The sequence below is a fragment of the Aplidium turbinatum genome, chromosome 1 (genome assembly GCF_918807975.1).
Source record: "Aplidium turbinatum chromosome 1, kaAplTurb1.1, whole genome shotgun sequence".
NCBI classification, from domain to species: domain Eukaryota; kingdom Metazoa; phylum Chordata; class Ascidiacea; order Aplousobranchia; family Polyclinidae; genus Aplidium; species Aplidium turbinatum.
The window spans coordinates 47,093,296-47,120,052 of NC_137472.1; the positions used below are offsets into that span (position 1 = coordinate 47,093,296).

Genomic DNA, 26,757 nt, shown 5'->3' on the forward strand with positions numbered 1-26,757 from the left:
CCCACAGGGGTCAGGAACCCCAAGAGGAAAACCCCTGATTTAGATAATAGGCTATATATTTATACTGATTTTTTCTGTGATCTTGTTGATTTTTCATTGTTTTATCTAGGCAATAAATTAAGTAGCCTACATTATGTCTACATTTTCTGAATCGGCTCTGACAAAAAAGTTAGGAGAATTAAACAACTCTCAGCAAAGTATTCAAACTTTATCTTTGTGGGTAATTCATCACAGAAAGCATGCAAGAACTATAGTACAAGTCTGGCAGACAGAACTCATCAAAGCCAAAATCAAGAAAAAGTTGACTTTTCTTTATCTTGCCAATGATGTAATTCAAAATAGTCGCAAAAAAGGACCAGACTTCACCAAGGCTTATGGAGGTGTACTCATTACTGCATTTACACATGTAGCTAAACATTCTGATGAGAAAACTAAGAACTCCATAGGAAGAATGTTAGACATTTGGGTACAAAGAAATATTTATGATGCTGAATATATTGCACAGATTCGCCAATCCGTCAGTGAAGTTTTTAACCAAAGGTTTGGCAATGTAACTTCCACAAATACTGCAAAAATAAGTCCCAAAAAGCACAAATCTAAGGAAAAAAGAAAGACTATCTCTGATTCGCCTATTCACAAAAAAAGTCGACTAGAAGAACTTATTGATCAAAATGAAGATGATGATTATCTCACACTTTCTCCTCGCGATCCTCCAGAAGCTGATGAACTTGCTAAAGCATTATTTGATCTTGAAACAGCGGCTTCTAGTGATGCTGTAGTTCGTGAGAAAATTGCTAGCCTTCCCCCTGAAGTACAAGATGTGTCACGACTTGATCGGATAACTGATAGAGAGACAGCTGATAAGTTGTCTACTGTTGTAGATGAAGCTTGCATGCTGCTTGCAGAATATAATGGACGTCTTGTTGCTGAAATTGATGATCGTCGACAAGTGGCTCGAATGTTGGCCGATTATGTCAGACAGCAGCGTAGCCTTCTTGCTGAATCAGAACAAAAATTATCAGAATATAGAGAAAAACTTGCAAGGGTTTCTGAAGTACGCAAAGAATTGAAATCACACATTCAAAACTTGCCAGATTTGAGAATGCTTCCGAGTGTTACTGGAGGCCTTGCTCCTCTGCCATCTGCTGGAGATCTGTTTAATTGACTGGCATACTTTGTTTATATTGACTTCGAATTTGATTTGCATAACATCATAACTGTTTTGGCAATTGAATTACCAGTAAATTTCAAACTGACCATTGACCAGTCTATTGCTGTTGTGTTTACCATATTCATTTGAGTAAAAATCACACTTTTTAGCATGCAACATGGAATGTATAGTAATAGTATCTGTACTGCTTTGTTACCTTTTAAAGACTTAAACATTAGGTGTGACTTACCGTACATGAAAAAAATGACAAACCAACTAAAAGTGGTGGCATATTACAACAAACGAACAATTGTACAATTTATATTATTTCATAAAAAATAAAGACAAAAATAACGGGAGAATTGATGAATTCATTTGTTAGGTATAAATTGCATGTGTGTTTTTTTAACTGTAAAATTTCGAGATTGCTCACAATTGGTGGTGCCACTTATACTTGAATTTATAATTATGGAATTGTGTTTTATTTCAGACGTCAAGATGGCACAAGATTGATCATGTTTTTCAGCTTTCTGTACAGATGCAAACATTTTCAATCTATATTATACTAATGACATATTTTTCTTTTGGATTTTACACAAATTCAAGATAACAATAATTGGCTAATGGCAAACTATTTACCCATTAATTTTTTGTCAGTGAATGTTTTTTTTGTGATCTTTTTTCAGTATATATATATATAGTACTAAACTTGCCAAATCACTTTGAAGTGACAGGAGTTGACTAAATAGACTTAGACTTAGTTGTACGTATGTCAGTTACTCGCCAGTTCTGGTTGAATACACAATTGAACTTACCATTTTTAATACTTTTGATACTTTTTAAAAGGACCTTAGCTGTATGAATAAAATTAAAGCAAGCCTGGCTATTAAATGCTGTAATTATTGGTGTATTGTCTTGCCAATGTTATTTTACAGAATATACATTATATATACAACAATAAAGTAATGCTTCAAATGCAAAAGCCGATGTATTATATACTAGCAACTTCGAATGTTTAACAAAGTTGGAATGGTGATGTTATTTTTTAATCATAACAATGTCATGACATGTTTGGGCACTGCTGTGGTGATGTTTAAAAGCAATGTCATTGCGTTAAAACTTGGCTGTGCCTTCTTTGTATTAGTTCTCTTCAGATTACCAGGCACTGGTTATTTGCAAAGTGATTTACATCTCGCACAAGGTCTCTGGATTTGTGCTGTTTTTGGTTTAATTACGTATTCATATGTGATAATTGTACTTCAACGTCTTTAAACAACTGCCAGCATAATTGATTTAAGTGAAAACAGTGCACACATTTGAAAGTAGCAAAATATAGTAAAATAACACGACTGAGAGTACTTTTCTTAGAGGTTAACAAGATTTGATGTGTCAAAAAGAACATTAAATTCACAGTAATTCAATTGGTTAAAGTGCAATTGACACAAAATGTTGTGCTATTTTCAATTTTCAGATATTGCTTTGGGATAATATTATAGTGTTTGGTTATATTGTAGTAGTATTGTGAATGTTTTGTTGGTCATTTTCACTTACAAAGATTACAAGGTCAATAATAATAAAATATTGGTAGGTATATGCATGTTTTTTTTTTAAGCTTTTACTTGTATTATAATATTTATAAATATATATTCTTGATTTTCATAGAATGTTTTATCTAGTGACAGCCCTTTAATTGACTTCAATCACAGTACAGAAACAGTTTGCTTTTAGTAAAATTTTAGCCAGAAGCGCAAATAAAACAGGGAATTTTGTGTTGGTGGTAATGTATCTTAATGATTTGAATATTTCGGGTCTGCTACTATTCGGTGAGTCCGATTCGGTGAGTCCGATTCGGTTAGTCCGATTGGGTGAGTTTCTAACCCTTAACCTTAACTCCTAACCCTAAAACGGCAATGATAATTAGGCTACGGTACCCGATAATTTAAAAAAAAAAATCAAAAAATCAACGTATAGGGAATCGGACTCACTGAATTGGACTCACCGAATCGGACTCACCGAAACGGGCCATTCCGGAATATTTCACCCCTGCCAGTGTTAGCTTACTTTGTGCACATTATGTTAAACTGTTTGTGGAGTGATGTTCATATAATATTAGTTTCTCAACAACATATATATTATATATATATGTGTTTTGTAGAAGCTTCAACTGAAAAGTACTCTTCAATGCATTTGATTCCGTTTGATGGATCGACTTCGACGTCCCTTGCTGAAAAACTCATCACACATCAAGTACACTCCTCTTAATTCGTAAGGTTTTGTTTCACTATGAGCATGCCAGGCTGGTGATGGATCCTTTTTCCCCGTAGCTATCTGCAATTTTTCATTGATTTTTGGGGTGATACACTGCTATAACCTTATAACAAATAATAATATCTCGAGAATTTCCATTAATGATCTTTCATGCTGTAGTGGTGCCTTTCATAGTACTAGATTTTCACATAAATGTATGAAACTTTGGCTGAAAAAAATGTTGATTTTGATGATTCATAACAGCATGATTGCAATATGTAGATAATAAAGTGTTAATTTAAATGTGCGTTTTGTGTGTGTTTTCATTATTGATTTTACTCTACTTTGCATAGAATGTCACACTGAATAACTTTGTTAAGAGTGTGATTGCAGTAATTCTTCAACAGTTGCTTTTCAATAAATGAATAGGTAATCCAGTGCTTTATTCACACTCTTGCTGCTGACTTTGGTGGGGGTAATGTATATATGATAAGCAATAAGCATGCTACATGCACTTTTAACCTCTTATCTCACAAACCCCAATCATTTTTATACGATCACAAATTTTAAACTGACACTGTAATTGTGTGGATTTACTTTCTTGCTTTGTTTCAAAGAGTTTGCAGTATTTTTTTTCAAATGTTCCAGCTTTATATATATTTAATATTCAACCAACTGGGCGAATAACTCAGAATGATAACGTCTATCTAAAGTGATGCAGTAATAAAATTTGCAACAAAATGCTACTGTAATTCTTATTTGATGAGAACGGTTAGTTAGTTATTTCACGTTTTCTGTCCTTTGTCTCCCGTATTACGAGGGTTGGACGTCAGCAAAGTCATCTGCAAAGTGAGGTTTAGCATTCTTGTTGTCACTTCTGAGAATTTTTTTTGTATTGAACGTATTGAATTGCTCTGGTAGATATTTGAACATGTCTGAGGAAAATAATTCTTTTAGGTAAGTTTATAGTCGTTTGTGTGAGATGCATGCTGATTGCTGATAAATGTTGATATTTTCTTGCTTCTGATGTATTGAAAACATTGAATTAAAAATAATGCAACTCATTGCAAATTGTTTGTATATATATATATGATAATAAGATTTCAGTTTTCTTTTATTTGTATAAGTCGATCAATGTTCATGCAAAGAAAACTTAAGGGCAAACTTTGTTCTGCTTTTTTGTGCATGAATGACTTTTGCACCGATCATCTAGAAATGAAAAAGGAGCAATCGTTTCTCTGCAGTGTTGCTGCGTTAAGTTTTGATCATTATATATCCATGTTTTGAGAAAAGTGCATTTTTAGAGTGCAATTAGTACTTTAGTTTGGCATAATTGAATTATAGGGCCCTGCCCCTAGCAATGGTAGTGTTTTTGATGACGTTTTTGTGATACAATATTGGCAGGTTTACTGAAAATCTGTTGCAGCGAAATACACTTGCTTCGGAATGGTATTTTTAAACAGTTGACTCGACTGCCAGCTTGAGTAACAGAATTTATCAATATAATACCACTTTGTCGTATTAAACAGCGCTTTTTATCAGAGCTTGGATGGATGCATGCAAGATGGTAGTTTAAAAACGTTACGTGATTGATTGAAAAAATCTGGCATTAGATTTGGTATCATCTTATTTTATTTGAGTATATATATACTTAAATGTTTTTCTAAGCAGTGTTATTTATCGGTGTTTACCATGATTGATAAAAAGTCATAAGTTGCATACAGTCAAACAGCTTTTCATGATTAATGCGTCACAGATATATATGTTTTTGACTAGTGTATGGGTTGGTTTAGTGTGTGCGTTTAGCTGAATTAAAAGTTACTTGTCACAACTTCATTTTGTGTTATTCTTGTTTTTAAACTAACATGCACTGCATAACCGAATCGAAATCTTATTTCTATTGCTTTGTGGTGTTGCCGCTTTTTACTTTGCCTTATATATATATACTTAAGTTGTTAATTTGTAGATTTGAAAAGCTTATAACAGTAATTTCTAATGGCCACGTGATAGCGATATTATTTGATTACACAAGTATTCCATTTAATTGATATGTAAATGACATGTAGTTCTTAAATCGTGTATCGTGTTACGTGAAATAAAATCGAAATCATACATGACAGCCCCATACAGAAAAATCTGTCATTTTTTTTATATTTTTCCGTCATTTTTTAATCGGCTGCAGACGTTGTATCAATTTGAAGCTGACGGATTTTGCTCACTGGGGCTGTCATGTTGACTTTTTTTATTCAGATATTCAGCCGACACCGATCTTGATGCGATACCATTAGTCTCAATGGGATCAGATTCGTCTGCGAATGTCGACAACGAAGAATATGAAATATTTTCACGCAACCCGCCGCACAAAGGGATATGTACACGTTGCTGTGATGTTCTTCTCACTTTGTGCAGCCGGTTCGTACCTTAGGCCTTCTAACTAACTAACGATGACACGCTTTTTTGAATCTTTGATTCTACTGTTAAAATCAAATGGCTAACTTACTGATTGGAAGATACGGGTAAAGGGTTTCACAAGTGTACACTACATTTATCCCTGTAAAGTGTAGATAAAAACAATCTTGTCATTGCACATGACCAGGAGACTTTGTTTCGAAAGCCTGTGATAAGCCGCTGTCACCACAGCGAACCCCCAGAAGGAGGCTGTTCAAAGCAGATTGTTCAATCTGCACTTGCGAAATATCCTAGAATCATGCTGCTAAACCGAAACTCAATATATTACGTACCGGCAATTGTTGCGCTATTTCCAAAGTGATGGCAAAGATGTAAACAATATTTTTGACTCTCCAAGTATGATATTGCAAGTGGCATATATAATTTATTTGACAAAAATAGCCTGTTCAATATATCGATCGATGTAGCTAAACGAACCCAACAAATCTTGCAAAACTTTTTTGCGCCGGTTGTGTAAGGTGGTTGCTGTGAATTGAATCTTTGCCATGATTAATAAAATTTGTATCAAACATTTTTTTTACTATTGTTCTCTATTTTTACTCAGGGCATGATTTTGAGATGACATTGATTAAAATTGATCTTTTAAATTGAAATTGATATTTTGCTGAGTAAATAGAATTCAACTGATTTCAATTCTGTTGCATGAAAGAGGTTGTTGAGTCTACACAGTGTTGTGGGAATCGAACTCTTCAGAAAATACTTTTCAATTTTGTACATGTGTTTTTCAGATGTACAAGAGAAAAAGAATTGAAACCTCGTACCGTGTGGCTTGGTCGTCCTATGAAATCCGAACACTTTCCTCCAAACAAGATTTGCAATCAAAAATATAACATATTCACCTTTGTTCCAGGGGTACGTAAATTTAACATTGCTAAACCTATCGTGTATGGATGTCGTCAGTTTTTGCTGAGGTGTTGCTGTCTTTATTAGAGTTTTAAAAGGTGGTATCCTTCTTCCAAGACATTTATACAACGTGCCAAGTTTGCCTAATAAGAAGCGACTGCTTACATATCACATACAGTCCTCGAAATTAGCGGCGGCACTCGGCAATTGCCGTGGTAAATGCCGCCGTAAACGTCATAATGGCCATTCTGCTACGGCAATAAAAATGCCGCCGCAAAACGAGCACTTAATTAAGACAAAAATTGTTCAAAATTTCTTCCTGTATTATTTACTCGCAGCGGGAGTTTAATCAGCAGAAACATCGTGCCAAGACCTCACCTCGGACCACTTTACTTGCTGTGAACACTCACGCAGTCTTCAAAAATATTATATTTCATAGCATATTTTTACTAGGCAAAAACTTTGCCGAGGCCAAACGGCCAAAGTTGAAATTGCGTCGGCAATTGCTGTGAACGTTTATTACGACAAAATTGTACCAAAGCATGTAAAACGAGAAGGGAAAAATATACTAGAGTAGTCTATCACGACCGCATCGTTTGATTTGTTGTGATGTAATAATACTAAAAGTAGCGATAAAGCGAGCAACGCAATACGCACGCTGTTACGTTAATTCATGTCAAATAACTCAGGGGGAAAGTAAGTTAATTTTGGGTTGATTCAACGTTCGAGTCAGCACAAATCGATTTAATTTTCCCGGCGGGTTATATTGCGCACCCAGACAGCAAAACCATCATTTCTACATCGATTCAACGTCTACAGATGCAAAATCAATGCAAAAATAACGAATTTTGCTGCCTGGGTAACAACAATGCCCAAGAAGAAATTTACGTTTGTTTTTCGACATCTAGCGACGTTGAACCATCATAAAATAACGTTAATTGCTCAAACAGGTACCGGTAACAAATTAATAGCTCCCTGCGAGAAGATTGGCTCGATTTACGTTTATACTAACATAATTTCGGCACAATTGGGATACTGCGTGCGAGCAACACAAAGTCTGTTGGATAAAGAACTAGTCAGAATCGGAATCATCAAATGCTATATCGGAGGATGAGGTTGTCGCGTCGTCACGTGAATAATTGAAGACGCAAAACTGCCCGTTCGTGAACGCGCGATGCCATATGATCGGAAGCATTATTAAAAACCATTTATCCAATTTTGTTCTACTTTTTTAACTTGACCCCGTAGCTTTTCTAATTCCGATTTGTTTCCGTCATAAAATTCTTTATAAATATTGCAAAATACCACGCTAACTTTTCCTTCTGTTTCCTTTGTTTGATAACCTATAGCAGGTAAATTCCACTTTTTAACTGTATCCTTCACCATGATTTATATTCGCAACGACACCGGTAAACAATAAGCATTCTATGAAAGAATAACTTTTTCGTAACAATTAAGCCAGTATTTACAACGTTGCAAACTTTTTACAGTTCACAAGAGCATTGTCAGCGCATAAAATAGCTTTCGTGATGCTCTCCGCTACCGCCGTATGAAACACGAAGAATAAGCGCATAAAATTTCGTTTGTTTAAACTTTAAAGCATACGGCAATTGCCGCCGCAATCCAAGGTTTGCTGATTTGGCGGCGGCAATGTTTTTGCCGTCGTAGATGGAAGCTAATTTCGAGGGCTGCATATATACAGTCATACAGATGACGAGTTTTTGCGTGGTTGAGCAGACGATTTTCCCACTCTGGCTTATGTTGTAGGGAATAGAAATCTACACTTCGCAATCAGATTTTTCTATCAACTGTTTGGCTGATACTGTTTCCGATCGGAAAAATTATTTTATATGTCTAGCATAATTGCATAAAGATGTTTTTTGCAGGTGACTTTTGTTGAATGAGTCGTTTTTAGAAAAATATTTTTTTTATGTCTTTACCTTTGTTAAACTCTTTTGTGTTTCTCTAGGTCCTGTATAATCAATTCAAGTTCTTCCTTAATTTGTACTTTCTCATTATGGCTTGCTCTCAATTTGTTCCTGCACTTAAAATCGGTTATCTCTACACATATTGGGCGCCTTTAGTAAGTGGAAAAGTTTAGTAGCTGGAAAGTTTAAGTTTTGAAAACTTGCAGCAAACAGTGTAAACTGATGAAAACGTGACTGATTACATTGACTGGTACAAGATTACGGCAAATGAGGCTAAAAAAAGAAATGATTTTGTTGGTTAAACTGTATTAGCCCTGTAGAATATTCTCAGTGATATTGTTTTCAGTCTCGCTAAATGTGAAATTCAAAGTTATCGCAATTTTTATATAGTTTGCTTTATTTTTCAAACAGGCTTGGCTGGCATGTGGCATAGAGTTTTATTCATATTTACCGTTGCTGTTGCTGCAGGTTGTGCGAAAACAATTTTAATACACTTTCTAACTGTCTTATCTAACTTAATAAAGGTTAACCTACTTTCCAAAAACCAGGCACCAGAATGAATCCATATTTTCTTCAACGTCTGCAGACGTTGCAGGCCTTAAAACTCGTGTTTTTTTCCGGCAGCCATCGTGGCCTACCGAGAGCTCCTTCTCGGCGGCCAAATCTGCGTGCTTGGAGGCCAAAATACAATAACGATAGCACAAGTAAATAGCATTAAACTTGCATTTAAAATGATTACTTAGCGTTGTTGAAGTCTGGGCGACGTCCTGCAATAGAATCGTTGCACCACGCATTAAATGCTTTATCGGGATTGTAATCCGGTATTGCGGGACCATCTAACGACCTTAAATTGTTTTCACTGCTCGCAGCTCAGTAAATTGTTTTAACTGCATACCGCCTTTCATAAAACCTGACCATTTATTCCGTCATGATGTCACCATTGAGGGTGTGAAGTCACTAACCCACAGCGTTCTCAACTATGAAGACACGTGTTTTACCCACAGATGTCAACAAACCTAGTTCTCCTTTTTAACAACGATTCAATGTCCGACAACATTGAATCGATATAAAAACGACAATATTGCCAGCCGATGTAAATTAGCACTTCGGATTAACACTTCGTTAAAATAAACATCGGGAATTGCAAACAAGACTTACAGCGCTGGTGATCGCAGCTGTATATATTCAGTACAACAGTAGTGACTATGATGCGCTGACCTAATTTTGCGTCACTCTTTGATACTACATATTTTCGTCATTTAATCCACGATCATTCTATTGCGAAATTAAATAATTGGCTAGAAGAAACCGGCGGCCAAACTTGGCCGACGGAGGAGGTAGCACCGGCGGTCATTCAACCACTACTTAGCGGCCATGGCCGCGATGGCCGCCGGCTGCTTTAAGGCTTGCGTTGTATCAATGTAAAATGACTAATTTTGTTGTCTGGGCGATGTATTTGAACAGAGGCTATAATATACTTTTTTTTCCATCAAAGGGTTTCGTGTTGAGCATCACCTTGCTCCGAGAAGCCATTGATGAGATACGAAGACATTTTCGCGACAAAGAAATCAACGCGACAATATATAAAAAAGTGGAAAAAGACGGAAGTGTGTCGTCGATTAAAAGCAGCAAGATACAAGTGAGGATGTTTATGACGTAATAATGCCAATAAAGCGAAAGGTTTCTGAGCCATTTGCAAATCATGCTTCTGCGCGAGTGTTAAGAAAGTTAATCTGCATTGATGTATCTGGCAGTGTACATGTAAACACGCACTGACCTTCTGAAACCTTGTATTATATGATGTAGCCTATAATACGTATTTGCAATTTAGCGCTTTTAGTTTCCATTAAAGCTAAATAAGCTTTTGGGCTTCATTGGGCGTAGCTTCCAGGAAGTAACAATACGAATTTCAGGTCTCCGATGTTTTGAAGATCGAAAAAGACCAACGCGTGCCAGCCGATCTTGTGCTGTTGAAAACCTCTGAAAAAAGCGGTGAGACTTACAGGAATTGTATGGATTAAATCTGCAAAAGCAACTTTTCATGCATTAAATAAATTGCCTTTAATGTCACAGTTTTTTGTTATTATTTCAACTGCCTAATTCAGTTTTTGTCTCAGAATTGGTGAGGACTTTTTTCGTCTGGTGTTGCACAAAGAATACAATGTTTTTTAGGAGTAAATTTACAATTCTCTTTTTCCTTTCCATGCGCTTAGTTTTATATAAAACTTTCGTCCAGGCACTTGTTTCATTCGGACTGATCAACTTGACGGCGAGACTGACTGGAAATTGAAAGTGGCTGTCCATGGTACCCAAGCGAAAGAGAACAACGCTGATTTGTTCAACAGTGGAGCTCACATATTTGCAGAGAAACCTCATAACGACATACACAGCTTCATCGGATCCTTCTCTATGGTAATTGCTGCTCCAAATTTTGTTAAGTCATGTGGTGCAAATGATTGTTTCTTTATGTGACGTCACATGACATCACATTGCTTTCAAAGAAGGGGAATTTTGTATAAATAGTGACTTGAAAGGAAACAAACCTGTGCAGTAAATGCTTTAGGCGTTCTGTAATATGTGCTCACACATTCGCTTAAAATAGTGTATAAACTCTAATGTTCACCATAGCTTGGAATCTATTTTTTTCTCTTATGCACTCAGTACAATATTTCCATCGCTTATCTAAGTTTTTATTACAAATGGACACTTGTTATCGTGTTCTCAACAACTTTTTACTTTAGGATGACAGTGACAGAGACACTCTTGCCGAGGAACCGCTTGGTATTGAGAACACCTTATGGGCGGACACTGTCGTGGCTTCCGGAACTGTTGTAGCAGCGGTCATATACACAGGCAGGCACACGCGGAGCGTCATGAATACGTCACATCCGTCTACTAAAGTAACAAGTTTGTGCATTTCGTTGACCTTTTCAAAAACCAATAAGCAGCCTAAGGATTTTGAGCCTTTTGTAACAGATGCTGTCAAACGTTAACAATCAAAATGGCTTGCATTTGTGTGTTTTCACTTCCATTTTTAAGTACTGACTGTTTTGAGGCTTGAATGTTGCTCAATTTTTCTTGTCTACTCCAAATAAGCATGAGCTCATGCATTTATATGACTAAACACAGCTGTTTACAAATATCTGGCTCTGGCTGATTGACTGTCATGTTTGAAGACTTAAATATTTTTAGGTCGGTTTGGTGGACAAGGAAATAAACTTTCTCACCAAGATTTTATTCACTGCTGTCATTCTATTGTCTTTTGCATTGATAGCGGTGAAGGTGAGTTTCCCTTCAACAGATTTCGTTTTTTTGTATTAGTAGAATTTTGCAAATGACAGCAACGCGTGGCGTAACTTTTTCAACTGGGACTTCCATTAGCAAAGAAAGTTTTGTTCAGTCTGCCAAGAACTATCAACAAGCATACGTTTTTTGCTGAAGTGTGGGGTTGCCTGCTTTAAATACAATGGTCGACAAGTACCTACGGAGTAGTTTTTTTTATTCCATCCTTGCTTTATTTATTTTCGTTTTTTTTCCAAACAAAACCATTGGCAGACAGCGTTGATTGAGGGCGTTCCTTTTTCAAACGCTGGTTCTGTGCTGAATTGATAGTATAAAAGATGCAGTGCTTCGCCCATCAATAAATCTTTGATTTTAAATTATCTTCCATTCTGGTTACATAGTACAAGAAACCTAGTCTTCTTTAGATTGAAACTTTTTTTATTTCAGGGATTTTACGGTCCGTGGTATCGCTACATGTTTCGGTTCGTTATTTTGTTTTCTTACATCATCCCTATTGGGCTGCGTGTCAACCTCGACCTCGGAAAAGTCGTCTACAGTTGGTTCATTCAGAGAGACAAACTTATCCCTGGCACTGTTGTCAGGTATAGATTGGTGTGATTTGAGCAATGTTTCAGCTTTGTGGAGTCGTTTTTACAGCATACTTGCAAACGACATTATTTTGTTTAAGAAATGTGGTGTCAGATTTGGTTGCTTTTTATGGAGTTTACCGAAATATATCGACAAGGTTAAAAAGTAAAGGTGAAATAGGTGTATCATATACTGAGTAGTAATGGAATAAAGCTGTGACTTTTTGCAACTTTGTGGATGAGATTGAGAAGAATTGTGCCAGGAATTTTTATCCATCACTTTTCCAAGATAGTTTGTCAGTCTTGTGTTTATAGATTGGGTACTTTTATAGTTACTTTGCTAAGAGCATTATTTCATTCAGCCACATAACTGCATTGAATCAATGATGAATTATGTCTGCTGTGCTGCCAGTGAGTTTTTCTTAATTGCAATTACTTTGATAGATCCAGCACGATACCAGAAGAGTTGGGACGGGTGAACTATTTGCTCAGTGACAAGACTGGCACTCTAACCCAGAATGAGATGATCTTTAAGCGTCTCCACGTAGGCACAGTTGCGTATGGAATTGACTCAATGGATGAGGTAACAGTGCATATTGTTTTGGTTTGTACTGCAACCATTTACTGTTAGTTAGGTATCCTTCTACACTACAGTATACTACACTATACATTACAACCATCGCCTGCAAGCACTGTCATTTATTGTAGTTTTGTAGAATGTGGATAGAAACAATGCATTATGAGTGTTACTAATTTGGCTAACAAGATTTAATGTTTTGTCGATGTCGATTACACATTCGCAACAGTGCTTTTGAAGTGTTCCGCTTACATTTCAGATTGTGCTTCATCTGAGGCAGTCATACGTCGATCCCAACGCCCCAACTACCGATACAACGTCACATCATGACCTCATGATGACGTCGGTGAAGAAGAAAGAAGTCCCTCATGCCAAGGTTAAGAAAAAGACCCACTCGAAATCTCTTGAAGCGGTTAAAGGTTTGTGGCGCATCGTGATTGAGGCGTTGGCATGTAGTTGAGGATATTCTCGCTTCCGTCTACAAAGACAATAATTAACCAGAGTTGTGCTGAACGTTTTGCGATCCTTTGTGAAGCATGCCAGAGCTCCTGTGACATAGCATTTAAAGGACTGTGTTTACGACTGTAATTTTGTCAATTTGAAAAGTCAAAACTAACTACATTTGCTAAAGCTTAATCATCGCTGGAGCCGTGTTATCCAATTCAAATTCATGACGACAAAAACATATTGAACGAGCTGAAATTATGGTTGTTGTTGTTTTTGTTTTTTTGCATCCAGGCTTTATGTCTGATTGTTGAAGATGTAGAAGAATTAATTGCTGCTGCAAACGGATTCTTTATACAACTGCTCTCATTTTAGCCTTGGCTTTATGTCACAATGTCACGCCGGTGTATGAATCAGACGACGAAAATGAAGAAAGCAGCTTGAACAAAGTCTACCAAGCTTCCAGTCCAGACGAGGTATATGAGTTGTGTTCGTGAACTTGGAATTTTTTATCATGACACACAAAGTTAAATAAATATAAAATAATCTTTTTGTATGGTTTCAGACAATGCTTAAGTTTAGTATTCTTTGCAGAAGCTTACTTTTTATTTGAAACTTTTATGGTGAGGGATTAGACTGGTACATGGCAACAAGTGTATATAGTGAAGCAATAGCGTTGTCTTAATACATTTTTCTACAAACCTTCGCTTTGGAATTTTTAGTTTTTCTAAACAGATTTGCTCACCAAACACCTCGAAAATATTTCAAGTTTATTAGTTTTAACATAACACCTTCTACAATGACATTATTACGCGTGTAATTCAAGTTGTGAATTCTTGCTATGTCCCAGAGAGCAAAATCCGTCATTTTTACATTGATTCAACGTCTGCAGACGTTGAATCAATGTAAAAATGACGGATTTTGCTGTCTGGAGTGTGTTTCCTAATCCCACGTGCTTGCAACCCTTTTCAGATAGCCCTGGTCAAGTGGACCGAGTCAGTCGGCCTCGTACTTCACCAACGCGACTTGAACTCCATGCAGCTGAAGACTCCTTATGGCACCCCGCTAACCTTCACCATATTAAAGGTACAGTCAGTATTATTTTCAGTAGAATCAGTGCACTGCAATAGTTTTCTTTTTGTGTGATGACAATTTTGTTCCTTTTTTTCGTTAAAACAACGATTTTTATGTCGTTTGTTATTTTTGTCGTTTCCAGCTCTTTCCGTTTACCTCTGAGAGCAAGAGGATGGGAATCATAGTCAAAGAAGAAAGCAGCGGACAAATCATCTTTTATTTAAAGGGTGCTGACGTCGTGATGACCTCCATTGTTCATTACAACGACTGGCTCGACGAAGAGGTGTTTATTTATGCAATTTGTTTCATAACTTTTCCTTATGTTATTTTGTGTCCTTTGATTTATAACGCTGAAACTGGTTCAGCAATCAGCATTGAATATGTTAAAGCTGTTTTCTGTATAGATTACCGAACAAGTGAACTTTTGTGTACTTATATAGAAAATGGAACAACAAAATTCTATGGAACTGATCCTTTTTTTTTTTCAGTGTGGCAACATGGCAAGAGAAGGTTTACGAACTCTGGTAGTTGCGAAGAAAATGTTGTCCGAAGATCTGTACCAGGACTTTGAGGTAAAGGTTGCTTTGATATTCTTCACCTGTCAGTTTCGTTTTGATTGTATTTTGTTGACGGTGAAGTTCTGTTATCCTTCAACCAAACATTATGTCATCCTTGAAATTTTCTAAATATGGATTCGTTTTTTCGAATTAACTTTGTTAGTTTTCAAACGTAATATTCAGAGACGCTACAACCAAGCTAAGTTGAGTATGACCGACCGTGCCACCCGAGTCAGCGCTGTTGTCGAATCGCTGGAACGAGATATGGAATTGCTTTGCGTCACTGGAGTAGAAGACAAACTACAGAAAGACGTTAGACCGACTTTGGAAATGCTTGGAAACGCTGGCATCCGGGTAAGCGTTGTAGCTCGCGTACAAGTTTATTCTTTGTTCCTACCTTAGATTTTACTTCGGACAAATATTGTGTTGTCCAAGTGCAATTGTTTTGCAGTAAAAATAACATCCGTGAACGTCATGGTTACGTATTTAGGTATGGATGTTGACTGGAGACAAGTTGGAGACGGCAACTTGTATTGCAAAGAGCTCTCGTCTGGTGTCACGTGAAAAAGATATCCACGTCTTTCCGCAGGTTCACAAGTCATTTGGGTTTGGCATTTTTTAAAGTCATGCATATTCATGGGGCAGCTGACACTTCATAGATTTTATGTGTAAAAATTCGTTTGTTCCATTTTGCTGCTAAATCTTGTGAGCCTTGAAGGTTCTTCTTAGTTTCAAGAAATTATTTGGACAAGACGGGAAAGCTAAATCGACACTCGACAGATATAAACCAGTGGTTTTAGGAAGCCAGATGTCAAGTCTTGGTTTTTCATTTTTTAATACTTCTTCACCTTCCATGTTTTATTGTGGATTTATTGCTAACTTTGTCCGTGATTGTGGGCCACGGTTCCAACTCACCAATCAATTCAAGTGATTATCATCTCAGGTGACGACTCGTACTGACACGCATCTGGAGCTGAACGCCTTTCGTCGTCGCGCCGCTGACACAGCCTTGGTCATTCACGGCTCGTCGTTGGATATTTGCCTGCGCTACTACGCCGTGGAATTCGTTGAGCTCTCATGTCAGTGTCCAGCGGTGGTTGTATGTAGGTGCTCACCGACGCAGAAGGCAAAGATAGTTCATTTGCTTCGGAATCACACAGGAAAGCGGATATGCTCGATCGGTATGTTGACGTTGTTTTAATTTGTTTTAACGTTTATTCGATGTTAGTTGGCACAAAGGTGTAAGAAAAATCCTGTTATTTCAGGCGACGGTGGAAATGATGTGAGCATGATCCAAGCAGCTGACTGTGGTGTTGGGATAGTTGGCAAGGTGATTTTTTAACTCTGCTTTAGTACTTTATTTAAACGCTGGAACTAGACCGGGAGCCCGCGACGTCCACCCTAGGTGAAAAAGTTACCAATTTCTATTCATACAGCGATGTCCGGTGGTATGTGGGTACTCATAATCTGGAAGTCTGCCGGGCCGCCGGTGGTGGGTATGGGAATGGGGGGCATTTTTCATGGCCCAAAAAATGTGCTAGGTCAGATGAAATAGTTACCGCTTGAAACTTAGTTGGCTGTAAAGTAAATTGTTTCTAGATGATTGTCTGGTATGTGACAGATATTTTTGTTGGTGGGGGGCTCTGACAGACAAATTTTATACCCTCCAAAATTTGCGCTAGGTCAGCTGAAATAGTTACCGGATAAAACCAACTGATTATTAATCTGTGAGTGTTAAGCTTCACAAAAATACATGTGACAGACAAATTTGCTGCTGGGTGCCCCCTGACAGACGACCTAAAGTAGGTGACCCCCCTAACTGAGCTAGGTCAGCTGAAATAGTTACCATCTGCTTCAGCACTTTATTTAAATGCTGGAACACCTGTTGTTTCAAATAATGCGTAAAACTGCTTTTTTAATTTGATTTTTTGCGCAAATTATAAAATTATTCCTGCTTAGGAAACATTTTTGACCGGCTTGTGCCAGATTTTAAACCATTGATGTTGAAAGCGCAGACACCTATCTCTCGTATATTGATCAAAAACCCTTCCTTTTCATTATCTTACTCCAGATGCTTTTCTTACAGGAAGGAAAACAGGCCTCATTGGCTGCTGATTTTTCGATTACACAATTTTGTCACCTTGGAGCGCTGTTGATGGTCCATGGCCGTAACAGCTACAAGCGTTCGGCGTCACTGAGCCAGTTCATCATTCACAGAGGTCTCATTATTTCTGTTATGCAAGTGAGTATGTCGTGATGTTTCTTTTCTATGGCCTACGAGTCGATGGTCCGCTTTGAATAGTTGTTGTAGTTTGATTACATGTTTTGAAATCAATTTTTTTCTCCTTCACATTGTTTTATTGAACTTACAGGCCGTATTTTCTTCAATCTTTTACTTTTCGTCAGTGCCACTTTACCAAGGCTATTTAATGGTTGGGTAAGTAAACGTCATATATTGCATAGTTTTTTTAATGAAACGCCTTGGTTTTGTAGTTGGAACTTTCTATTAGCTGTCTAAGATATCTGACTTTGATGGCTCATCGCGTTAATGTTTTGTATCGTTAACATTTTTCTTTTTACTCGCTCGCAAATTTGCATGCAAGCAACTTGTGAGTAAAGGTGCGTCTACACGAGAAAGTGTTCTTGCTTAGAAATTCTTGCTTAAGCTAGTTTTTAAGCTTGTTTCGTCTACACTCACAATCTCAAAAAAAGATTTTGCTTGCTTGAACGCGGTCACGTGAGTATTTCAACCGCAATGACGTCACGTTTCAAAAAGCTCGCGCCAAAGCAAGAAGTAAACCAACTGTTTTTTAACAACTAGTCGGCAGTCGCAGTGAGCTGGCACTTTGAGTTGTTGCAGTCATTCAATGATTTAATAATGGCTTTCAAATGTTAACGTGTGTTATTTTTGTTGTGATGATCATGGTCAGAAATAAAAGCAACTGAACTCAACTTGTGTAAAAAATGCTGCAAAAAGATAAGGTTGCAAACGCGCAATTTACTTCAGAAAGAAGTGTTCCGACACCTCAGTGAAGTTAAAAAGTTAGAAACAGGCGTGGCCAGAGAACACTGGAAGCATCAAATACAAAACAACAACTACAAACTTCCTAGTTGCTTGACTAGCAGCCAGACTACTGAGTGTAGACCTGAGGTTTTGCCGTGAAAAGATTTCTAAGCAAGAGAACTCACTTAAGCGCCCAGTTTTTCGCTCTGGAGCGTATTTTTTCTCGGGCACTCGCTTACTCGCTCAGTTTCTTAAAAGTAAGCGGCACAAAGTGCGATTAACTTAAACAAACAAGAAGTTTTGCTAGCTTAAGCAAGAAAACAGTCGTCGTGTAGACGCACCTTAATGCCCGACCCCTGGATACGCAACTGCAGCAACCACAGGGTTGCAAATCCTCAGCAGCTCAAGTCTTGTTGAATGCTTGTCAGAGTGTTCATCTCCCTGTGCATGCGACGCTAAGAAACTATTTTGCCAACACATAAGACAAATTAAGATATTTCAAGCACTTGTGCAAACAACTTCATCAGCTTTTTGTCGCAGTTAAAAATTGGTACCAATGTTTTCTCGTATTCTGAAGTTAGCGCAAACTGTTTCTCGATATCCCGAATAGACTGTTTACTTAAGCGGCCCGTAATTAGTGCATCCAATTCTTAGAGTGAAATGAAAGAGAACAAGAAGCAGTAGCATTTTGAAATAAGATTGCAAACAAAATTTTTGTAGTTTATGGTTTTGTATCAAGCCGGAGTTGTACTTTTCTTTTTGTCGACCACAAATCCGGACATACCAAAATCTTTCCGACTCCATACTCTAGTCTAAAACCCTGTTTAAACCTTCACTTATTTCTTTAATTTAACGTAACATTGGTCATCTACAGAGATGGGCGTAATCTTGATCAGATCACTTTTATTTTGGTGATCTTGATCTTGAAAGTCAATAAGATCAAGATCACTTTGGAATTTCAGTTGACCTAGAGACATTTTTTTGAACTGGTACTGTACAAAGTAGCCTAATTAGTGGTAATTACTACCATTTAGCCACTATTAATATGACTCATGCGTCTAATAAAAGTTGATTTGAAATCTCAATGAGTTTGGTTAGTGTTGCCATTTCAAAATTGAAAAAGCTTTGTGTGGTAACCAGCTTACGACTGTATATCAACACTAGGGTGTTGCAGGCGCCCTCATGTGGTCAAAAACAGCTCTACTTTTTTTTTGGTATTCCTTTTGGCATATTAGGACACTTTGTGGAGTTTTATTGAGATTGCAGAAAAACTGAGTGAGCAGATTGCAAATGAATTTTACTAGTACAAAATTGCCATATTCCCACCATTGTGGGCATTAGCTAGTGCGTTAATTTTCTGGTAAGTCTAATTTTGGTAATACACTACTGTAACAATCTTAACAGCACCTTTCTTATGTCACAAGTCATGAAATGTTTTACAATGCATGATATGCTAACTCCATTTTTGAATGATCCTTATTTATACTATGGTATTTCATTAAGTTTGAAACATTGCATTATTTTAAGGTCTGTGACTTTGGCTCGTTTTCTATGTTTTAGGCCTAACTAGGTAGCACACTGCAGTGGTGTCAACAAATGCTTATGTTTTAATTTTTGTGAAGGTTTACATTATTTAATCTAGTACTGTAGTGTAGACACTGTGTGTTATAATCTACTATTATGACCAGTGGATCACAAAAATTAGAAAAAATGCGTTTCCTTCTGTCTATATCTCCTACTAAAGGTGACCAAAAAATCAAGGGGAGCAAACTTCCCGCATATCGGCAAGTTATTCTTAGCTTTCTGTCTTTCCTAGAAGAGATGGAGGAAGAAACTTCAATAAAGACATTTAAAAGAGAATTGTTAACACAAACAGCTAATGAGCCAATAACAGCTAATAACACAAGCAGCTAATCAGACAACAAGTGATGTTCTGATATTCTATAAAAAAGTTAACATTCCCACACTACACTCAGTAAAAATGGCTCAGAAAATAGTGAAATTTTACGATGAAATGAATGGGGTTCTCAAAATTCAGCTGGAATACTACAAAAAGAATGAAGGACAAGGATCAAATCATTTAAAGACAAGCTACAACTGACCTTTCCCTTCTGGCCTCGAGATGCAATGGAACGTATTCCGATAGAAGATAGGCTAGAGAATTTTTAAGGAGCATGCAAATGACGAGGGAAGCGACATTGGGTGGAAGCGATCAAGTAGGCTACTTCAACGAAAAGTAAAAAGGAAGCTATCGAGAAATGCAGTTCAGAAACAAAGGAAAATGAAAAGAAGCGGAAAGACAGTTGAGAAGAATTATCTTTACTCTTTAATCAGATGAAGCAATATCCTGATTCAACCAAGTTCTTAAGAAATGATTATCTAGAACTTATAAATTTATGTGACTTGTAATATGGGAACTACTTCTTCAGTTGGTGTTACATTGCAACCACCAGGAGCACTGCACCGAGCCCGCTGGATGAGCAAGCTTATCTATTCTGTTAAAATTGTTCTTCTGGAAAATGAGGTACTCAAATTGCAAAAGCCTTATGTAGTTTTGAGGCAGGATCAGCTGAAGAAGCTGAAAAGATTTGTTCAATTTGCTATGTATATATAATGTTCCCTGGTGGCTTACATATCCTTTCAGAAGAGCTGCTCCTTCAAATGATCTCAAATTTTTAAAAAACATTGTCACAATACACTGACAGATTCTTTGGTTGCAGAAAGTGCAAGGAAGGCATTGTTAAAACACCTCTGGTACCTGACAGAAGAAATGGTTCCACTATCTCTCTTTAGTTCTGTTGTGTCCAACAGTGAAAGACAACCATTGCTCAGGCATTAATGTAGCAGCCAAAAGGTGATGGTATTTTCAAGAAAAGATTTGGAGTTGGATTTGGTAAACCGGTTTTTCCTGATCTTACACAATGTGCAAATGATAAAATGCTTTGCAGCTTCATAGGTCCCGATTCATGGAACTTCTTTCAACTGATGAAGATCGATTCATCTTTTCTTAGCAAATCAGTGGATGAGTGGGGTCATAAACACTCATATGTAGAAGCAAAAAACAAAGTTGATCACTTCCATGTTCTTAATGATTCTGCAGAGCGGGGGTCAAGTTGGCACATGATTTCCTTCCATCTGCTCAGCTTGAAGAACGCTACCAGAACATTCTTCAAGTTGTAGAAAATACAAGGAAGTCATTGCATGTTGGATTGTTGGTTGGCATGGATGTGTTGTGACCAATCAATTTTGAGTTAACAATTATCCAAAAATACACTTAATTATAGAAGATGAGTGTTCAAAGATATCTATAATTTATTTGCAAAAAAATTCAAAACCAGTGACATAGGCAGTAATTTTATCAAAATTTTTAAAGTATGGATATGATACAACCAAATACAAGTGTCAATTAATAAACATTTTCACCATTGAGAAACAACCATATAAAAATAACACCAATTTTTTTCATTTACAGGCGGTGAGTTGACATTTTTTCTTGAAAATAGTGAAATTAAGCATTGAAAAATTCAAATTAAATCTGCTAGTTCAATTTTCAACCAATCTTGTTGAAATTGCACACAATGTGTTTTTTTACCAAAAAGCACATATAAAAAAAAGTAGAAGTGAATTTGATGAAGTTTAGTTTTTTGAGGGGCGCCTGCAACACCCTAATCAACACATGAGAAGAAATGACTAAAATTTGTTTACATTTCTGTTTTGCGAATTCTAAAAATTTGTTCGCTTTTGTTGATCCAATCTTAGATGTTTGAAAAGTTTAGGTTGGCGAATGGCGATGCTAAAAAATGGACTCTAGTCGACTTTGGTCATGTGAAGTGGCTTATTGCAGACTGCAGTGAACCAACCAGACTTAGAATTGTTTAAGATATAGGCTAAGAATAAAAAATAATACATAAAATGTGTAAATAGATGCTATCCCTTTTTGTATAGTTTTTAATTTTGTTTTCTACCGTACCCCAAAAAGTGATCTTGATCTTCAAGATCACGATCTTGATCTCCAAGATCACACTGTTGGGTGATCTTGATCTTCAAGATCACCTAAACAAGTGATCTTGCCCATCTCTGGTCATCTATCACCAACAACCTAATACTTTCGATGAGGAACATTACAACGCTTGACTGCTACCTCAATTATGATCGGGTGATTATTCAGGTACACGACTATCTTCACAATGTTTCCTGTTTTTTCACTCGTACTGGATCAAGACGTCACACCAGATGTCGCACTCAAATATCCAGAACTATATCGCGAATTACACAAGGTTGGAGCAGCTCTCTAGTTGCATTTAAGTTTTCTTTTGTTGCTATACTTTTCTGTGTTTACTGTATTTTATTGTTTCAGAAAAATACCTTGTTTTATTTTCTCACTTAATGCAGTTATGGAATTTATTTAACTCTTGACGGAGAAAAATTAAAATAATTATTTCCGGCATAAAACAGTAGTTGCTGAAAAAGAAATGTTGGCGGAAAAAGAACATTCTCGAGCTGTCGCAAAGTGTCTAATAAGTTTAACAGTAGGCTACAGTTTTGACTTACTGCCAAGTCACTCCTCCTGTTTGATATTTGTGCCTTTCAGGGAAGATCGCTCTCACTTAAAACTTTCTTACTGTGGGTGTTGATCAGCATTTATCAGGGTAAGTAAAAACCGTTACCTTTGCAGGGTTGACTTGATGTTTAATTGCCTTGGTTTTGAATTTTTATCCTCGGGCTGAGAAAGCTGTTGATTATTCCTGGTAGCTTCGCATAATTGTAGAGGCTTTTGACGCTGGTTCCTTTACCGAGATTGACAGAGTGAAGTTTCTGATTGTTGAAATGTTGTTGCCGGGGAATTATTCCACCACAAAGTGCCGCTGAATGGAGAGCAGTCCTGAAATGCGTTGCTCAAGCGCACACCTCGAGAGCCGAGCCAGCGCCGCGTGATCTTGAGTCTGGCGCGTAACCACTGAGCTAACGAGACGGACATGTAATTTTCTCACAACATAACTGTAACTCCTTACAGCATAACTGTAACTCTGCCACTGTCTTCTAAGTTACACATTTTTGCATGGATATTTGTTGACATTTTACTGTTAAAAATTTTAATATTTACGAATTTACCGTTGAAAACTTCATGTTGTAGGTGGTGCGATAATGTACGGAGCTCTTTTGCTTTTTGACGATGAATTCATCCACGCTGTCAGCATTTCGTTCACCGCTCTCATCTTGACCGAGTTATTGATGGTCGCTTTGACCATCCGTACCTGGCATTGGTTGATGCTGCTCAGCGAAGCTCTCAGTCTGGCAATATACATCGCCTCGCTCGCTTTTTTGAGGCAATATTTTGGTGAGATTCTATTTATTCAACTGATAACGTACTAAGCAGTTATTGTTTTTTGAAAAGAGTCGACAGCATTTCACTGCAAAGTTAAAGTTTAATTAAAACCACTTCATCTGAATGTTAACCGCCGAACATGATACATTGCGTCTTCATACAACAAAAACAACATTTTCACACAGACTACTTCTTGTAAATCAGTGGCGTATCCTGGTTGATTTTGGTAGGCATGCAATGGAGGGAGGGTCATAGCCAGTGTAGAGGGGGTCTGGGGGCATGCTCCCCCAGGAAAATTTTGTAAATTTGCCTTAGGTTTTATAGCTTTTCCTGCAATGTGCGCTTTACTTAGCTGATAATTGTTTGAGCTGTTTTGCAAAAAATGAGGTTTGAAAGACATCATAAATTCAATGTCTTAAGTTTATATGCCATGGTAAACATTCAATACTAGTTAGGCTAAAGCTTTTGCAATGCAATACAACGAATACCAGTTTAAGGTTTAAACCTGACCAGCTGAAATAGGATTAGATTACCTACTACCCAACTGAAAGATCCCTGGTGCTCGGTGACATCGCCAATGACGAAATCTGACTGAAAACTTTGATTAGAGCTAGAGTTACAGCATCTACAATAGAAAGCCGCAAGGACTTAAACTATGAAAACCAAAAGAAAAAAGGCCAAACAAATGCCAATCGGGAAACCAAAAAAGGCCAAGCGTCCAAACAAAAATAGTTCGGCCAAACACTTTTTAAAAAAGTCAAATTTCTTAAATTTGGTCGTAAAAAAGCCAATCTGGCAACCCTGTCTACAGATAGTGACTTTTGTTTTGCAAAAGCGACCAAGGCATGCAATTTTAAATATGCATGCCTTGGTCGCCTTTGCGCCACAGCGTTGTAAAAGAGCGGCGATTAGGCAAATTGTATTATCAACGCATGCTGAGCTCTCCTCTGCATGCAGGGTTGCCAGGGTCAGCAAAGTTTGAGAACGAACAGTTGTTTCAAATATTGAAATTAAGAGAGCAAGGAGGTTCTGCTATTAATATTTTCTATTTCTACGCATAAATTCGTTATCCCTGAAAGATTTCTGATTTCATCAGAATTGTAAGGCATGGCTTGCATGCATGGAGAATACGCCACTGTTGTAAATCCATCTACCAAGTTCATCGAAATGCAGTCAGTTACATGCAAGCGCACTCGATGGATCAGTTTTCAGTGGTTCCGAAACTGCTTCACGACGTCTCAATACGTTTAAAAATTTAAGGCGTCAGACAAGATTTGGTTTCGTAACTAAATTAGGAAGCTTTCAAATTTCTTACTGGTTCAATTTGATAGTGCTGTTTTTCAATCTGACGAGTACGTAAGATTATTCCTTCATTGGCTATCTAGCAAATGTCAAGTTTCATTTTTTTTCTTAAACAATGACACACGACAAGCCAGCCATAATATATCTTGCAAAGCATCAGTTGTTTTATTGAATGTCTGGTGGATTCCTCTTGAAAATATTTTCACAACAAAATAGTGGGTTTTTTAGTGACTTGATGAAAATCAGCTTACTCGTGACAACTTACACTAAATAAACTGGGTTTTGTGAAGAAGGGAGCGTTTTTCTTGGCTATCCGCACAAGGTTGAGCACTCACTAGTACAGCGAGCAGTTGCGATTCGCTAACCATGACGATGTAGCTTCTACGCTAGCCATTTAGATTTTAGACCAACCAATCAAAGTTATGTTTCTCGGCAGCCGATTGTAGCAAAAATTGACAGCGATAAACACGGTGTCTATCGCTGTCAATTCTTGCTACAATCGGCTGCCGAGAAACATAACTTATACAACCTGAGTTTTGTTATGTGTGAGATTAAAGTATATTTAACTGGTTGGATGAAATTAGAATGGCCCAACTTATTGTGTTAAAACTAATTTTTGTGACGGGAAGAAAACAAAACAATGCCTAAAATTACAAGAATTTTTATTCTTGCCCAATTTGCTTAAAAAAAATTCACACAGCTTAAGAATCTATTAAGTTTATTTTTACAAAATATATGTACCGAAAGTCTCGTCGTACTTACCGAGCAGCCTGCTCTCGGGAAAACTTTGTGCCATAAATGGATTTGCTTTCGTTCAATCTTCTCCATCGTTCTTCACTGATCAGGAAGACAATGGACGAATATTGAATAATAAATATACTTCCCTTATGGCAATTTGTTCAAAACAAAATTCAATTCGATCAACAGTTTCAGTAACTACATCAAATGCAGTTACTAGTTTCTAAAGACCTATTTCACCCTTAGTTGGAATAATCAGAGTTCTTGTTTAAATTGAAATAACTATTGTTTCGACAAAACAGAACTTTTCCAATGTGCATCTTTTAAATTCCATTATAGGTGCGTCGCAATGTACAGAATAAGCAAACTTAAATTGGGCACACCGCAACAACTGGACAACCACTTGATTGTTTAGTATAATATACCATGATGCTTTAGTTCTGTAAATATGTTCTTTTGTTTAAAAGCCGTAATTCGCTACATTAGTTTTTTTTGCTTTATAGATCCGAATTTTTTGGCAACCACTGGATTTCTCTGGCGTGTTATTGTCATCACCACTGTCAGCTGTGTTCCCTTAGCCTTGCTGAAGTATATCCGCAAAAGACTTTCTCCTCCAAGCTATTCTAAGTTGAACGAATGATCATATATAACGTGTGGTGTATTTCCCTTGAGAAATTCTGCGCTTATGTAGCCTGGCGTGTTGATGTTTCAGTCAAGATGTAGCTGCAAGTTATGATTTTCTTCTGAAGATTATTTTTTGTAACATTTCATAAAGTTGTGTTGAAGCAATATCTGTGGATTAGTGTAGTTCTTCAGCTAGAAAGTAAAGTATTTCATTGTCATTTACCTTGCAAATGCGTTTATACTCTTTCTCTTAAATGGCTTCGAATACATTTCATAAATCACAAGACTGACCAGTGACCACAATTTAATGATTATTCACTTAGCCTACCTTAATTACATTAAGTCTGTTTTACTCTCGTTGAAATCTATTGTTTTGTTCGTGTCAAGATGTAAGTCATTCTCCATGCGTTTGCTGGAAAAATGCAGAAATCTTTAAATCTTGATTTGAACATTTACGATATTTCATGGTTTTGCATGAAAACAAATCTGAACTTATCAGCAAAAAATCTTAGTTTACCATTCAGTCGAGGATGAATAGTTATTTGTGCATTTTATTACGCTGTACTTTCTGAACACGTAAAAACATTACATTTTGTGCATCATTA

At 37.0% G+C, this 26,757-nt stretch overlaps 2 protein-coding genes across 2 annotated transcripts; both read left to right on the forward strand.

Moving 5' to 3' along the window:
• Nucleotides 1-131: 131 nt before the first annotated feature.
• On the forward strand, nt 132-2,620 carry LOC145781344 (regulation of nuclear pre-mRNA domain-containing protein 1B-like). The gene is made up of 2 exons (XM_082593127.1): nt 132-540; nt 580-2,620. Exons 1-2 carry the CDS (start codon nt 134-136, stop codon nt 1,163-1,165), a joined length of 993 nt encoding a protein of 330 aa, XP_082449253.1. The 5' UTR covers nt 132-133; the 3' UTR covers nt 1,166-2,620.
• On the forward strand, nt 2,620-26,757 carry LOC145781336 (putative phospholipid-transporting ATPase IIB). Its single transcript, XM_082593116.1, has 27 exons — nt 2,620-2,734; nt 3,306-3,397; nt 5,648-5,809; nt 6,595-6,718; nt 8,679-8,792; nt 10,133-10,276; nt 10,551-10,629; nt 10,874-11,049; nt 11,379-11,537; nt 11,830-11,919; nt 12,367-12,521; nt 12,951-13,089; nt 13,343-13,502; nt 13,903-14,003; nt 14,500-14,613; nt 14,744-14,884; nt 15,090-15,173; nt 15,342-15,512; nt 15,649-15,747; nt 16,102-16,339; nt 16,424-16,488; nt 17,245-17,400; nt 17,531-17,595; nt 22,331-22,439; nt 22,754-22,811; nt 23,297-23,500; nt 26,032-26,757. Exons 2-27 carry the CDS (start codon nt 3,351-3,353, stop codon nt 26,166-26,168), a joined length of 3,291 nt encoding a protein of 1,096 aa, XP_082449242.1. The 5' UTR covers nt 2,620-2,734; nt 3,306-3,350; the 3' UTR covers nt 26,169-26,757.

Coding starts and splice junctions, on each gene's coding strand:
- LOC145781336 (XM_082593116.1), top strand. CDS start 3,351: ATGGATCGACTTCGACGTCCCTTGCTGAAAAACTCATCACACATCAA. Junction 10,630..10,873: donor GAAAACCTCTGAAAAAAGCG/GTGAGACTTACA, acceptor ACTTTCGTCCAG/GCACTTGTTTCATTCGGACT. Junction 17,596..22,330: donor CAAGGCTATTTAATGGTTGG/GTAAGTAAACGT, acceptor GTGATTATTCAG/GTACACGACTATCTTCACAA.
- LOC145781344 (XM_082593127.1), top strand. CDS start 134: ATGTCTACATTTTCTGAATCGGCTCTGACAAAAAAGTTAGGAGAATTA. Junction 541..579: donor AGTGAAGTTTTTAACCAAAG/GTTTGGCAATGT, acceptor TGCAAAAATAAG/TCCCAAAAAGCACAAATCTA.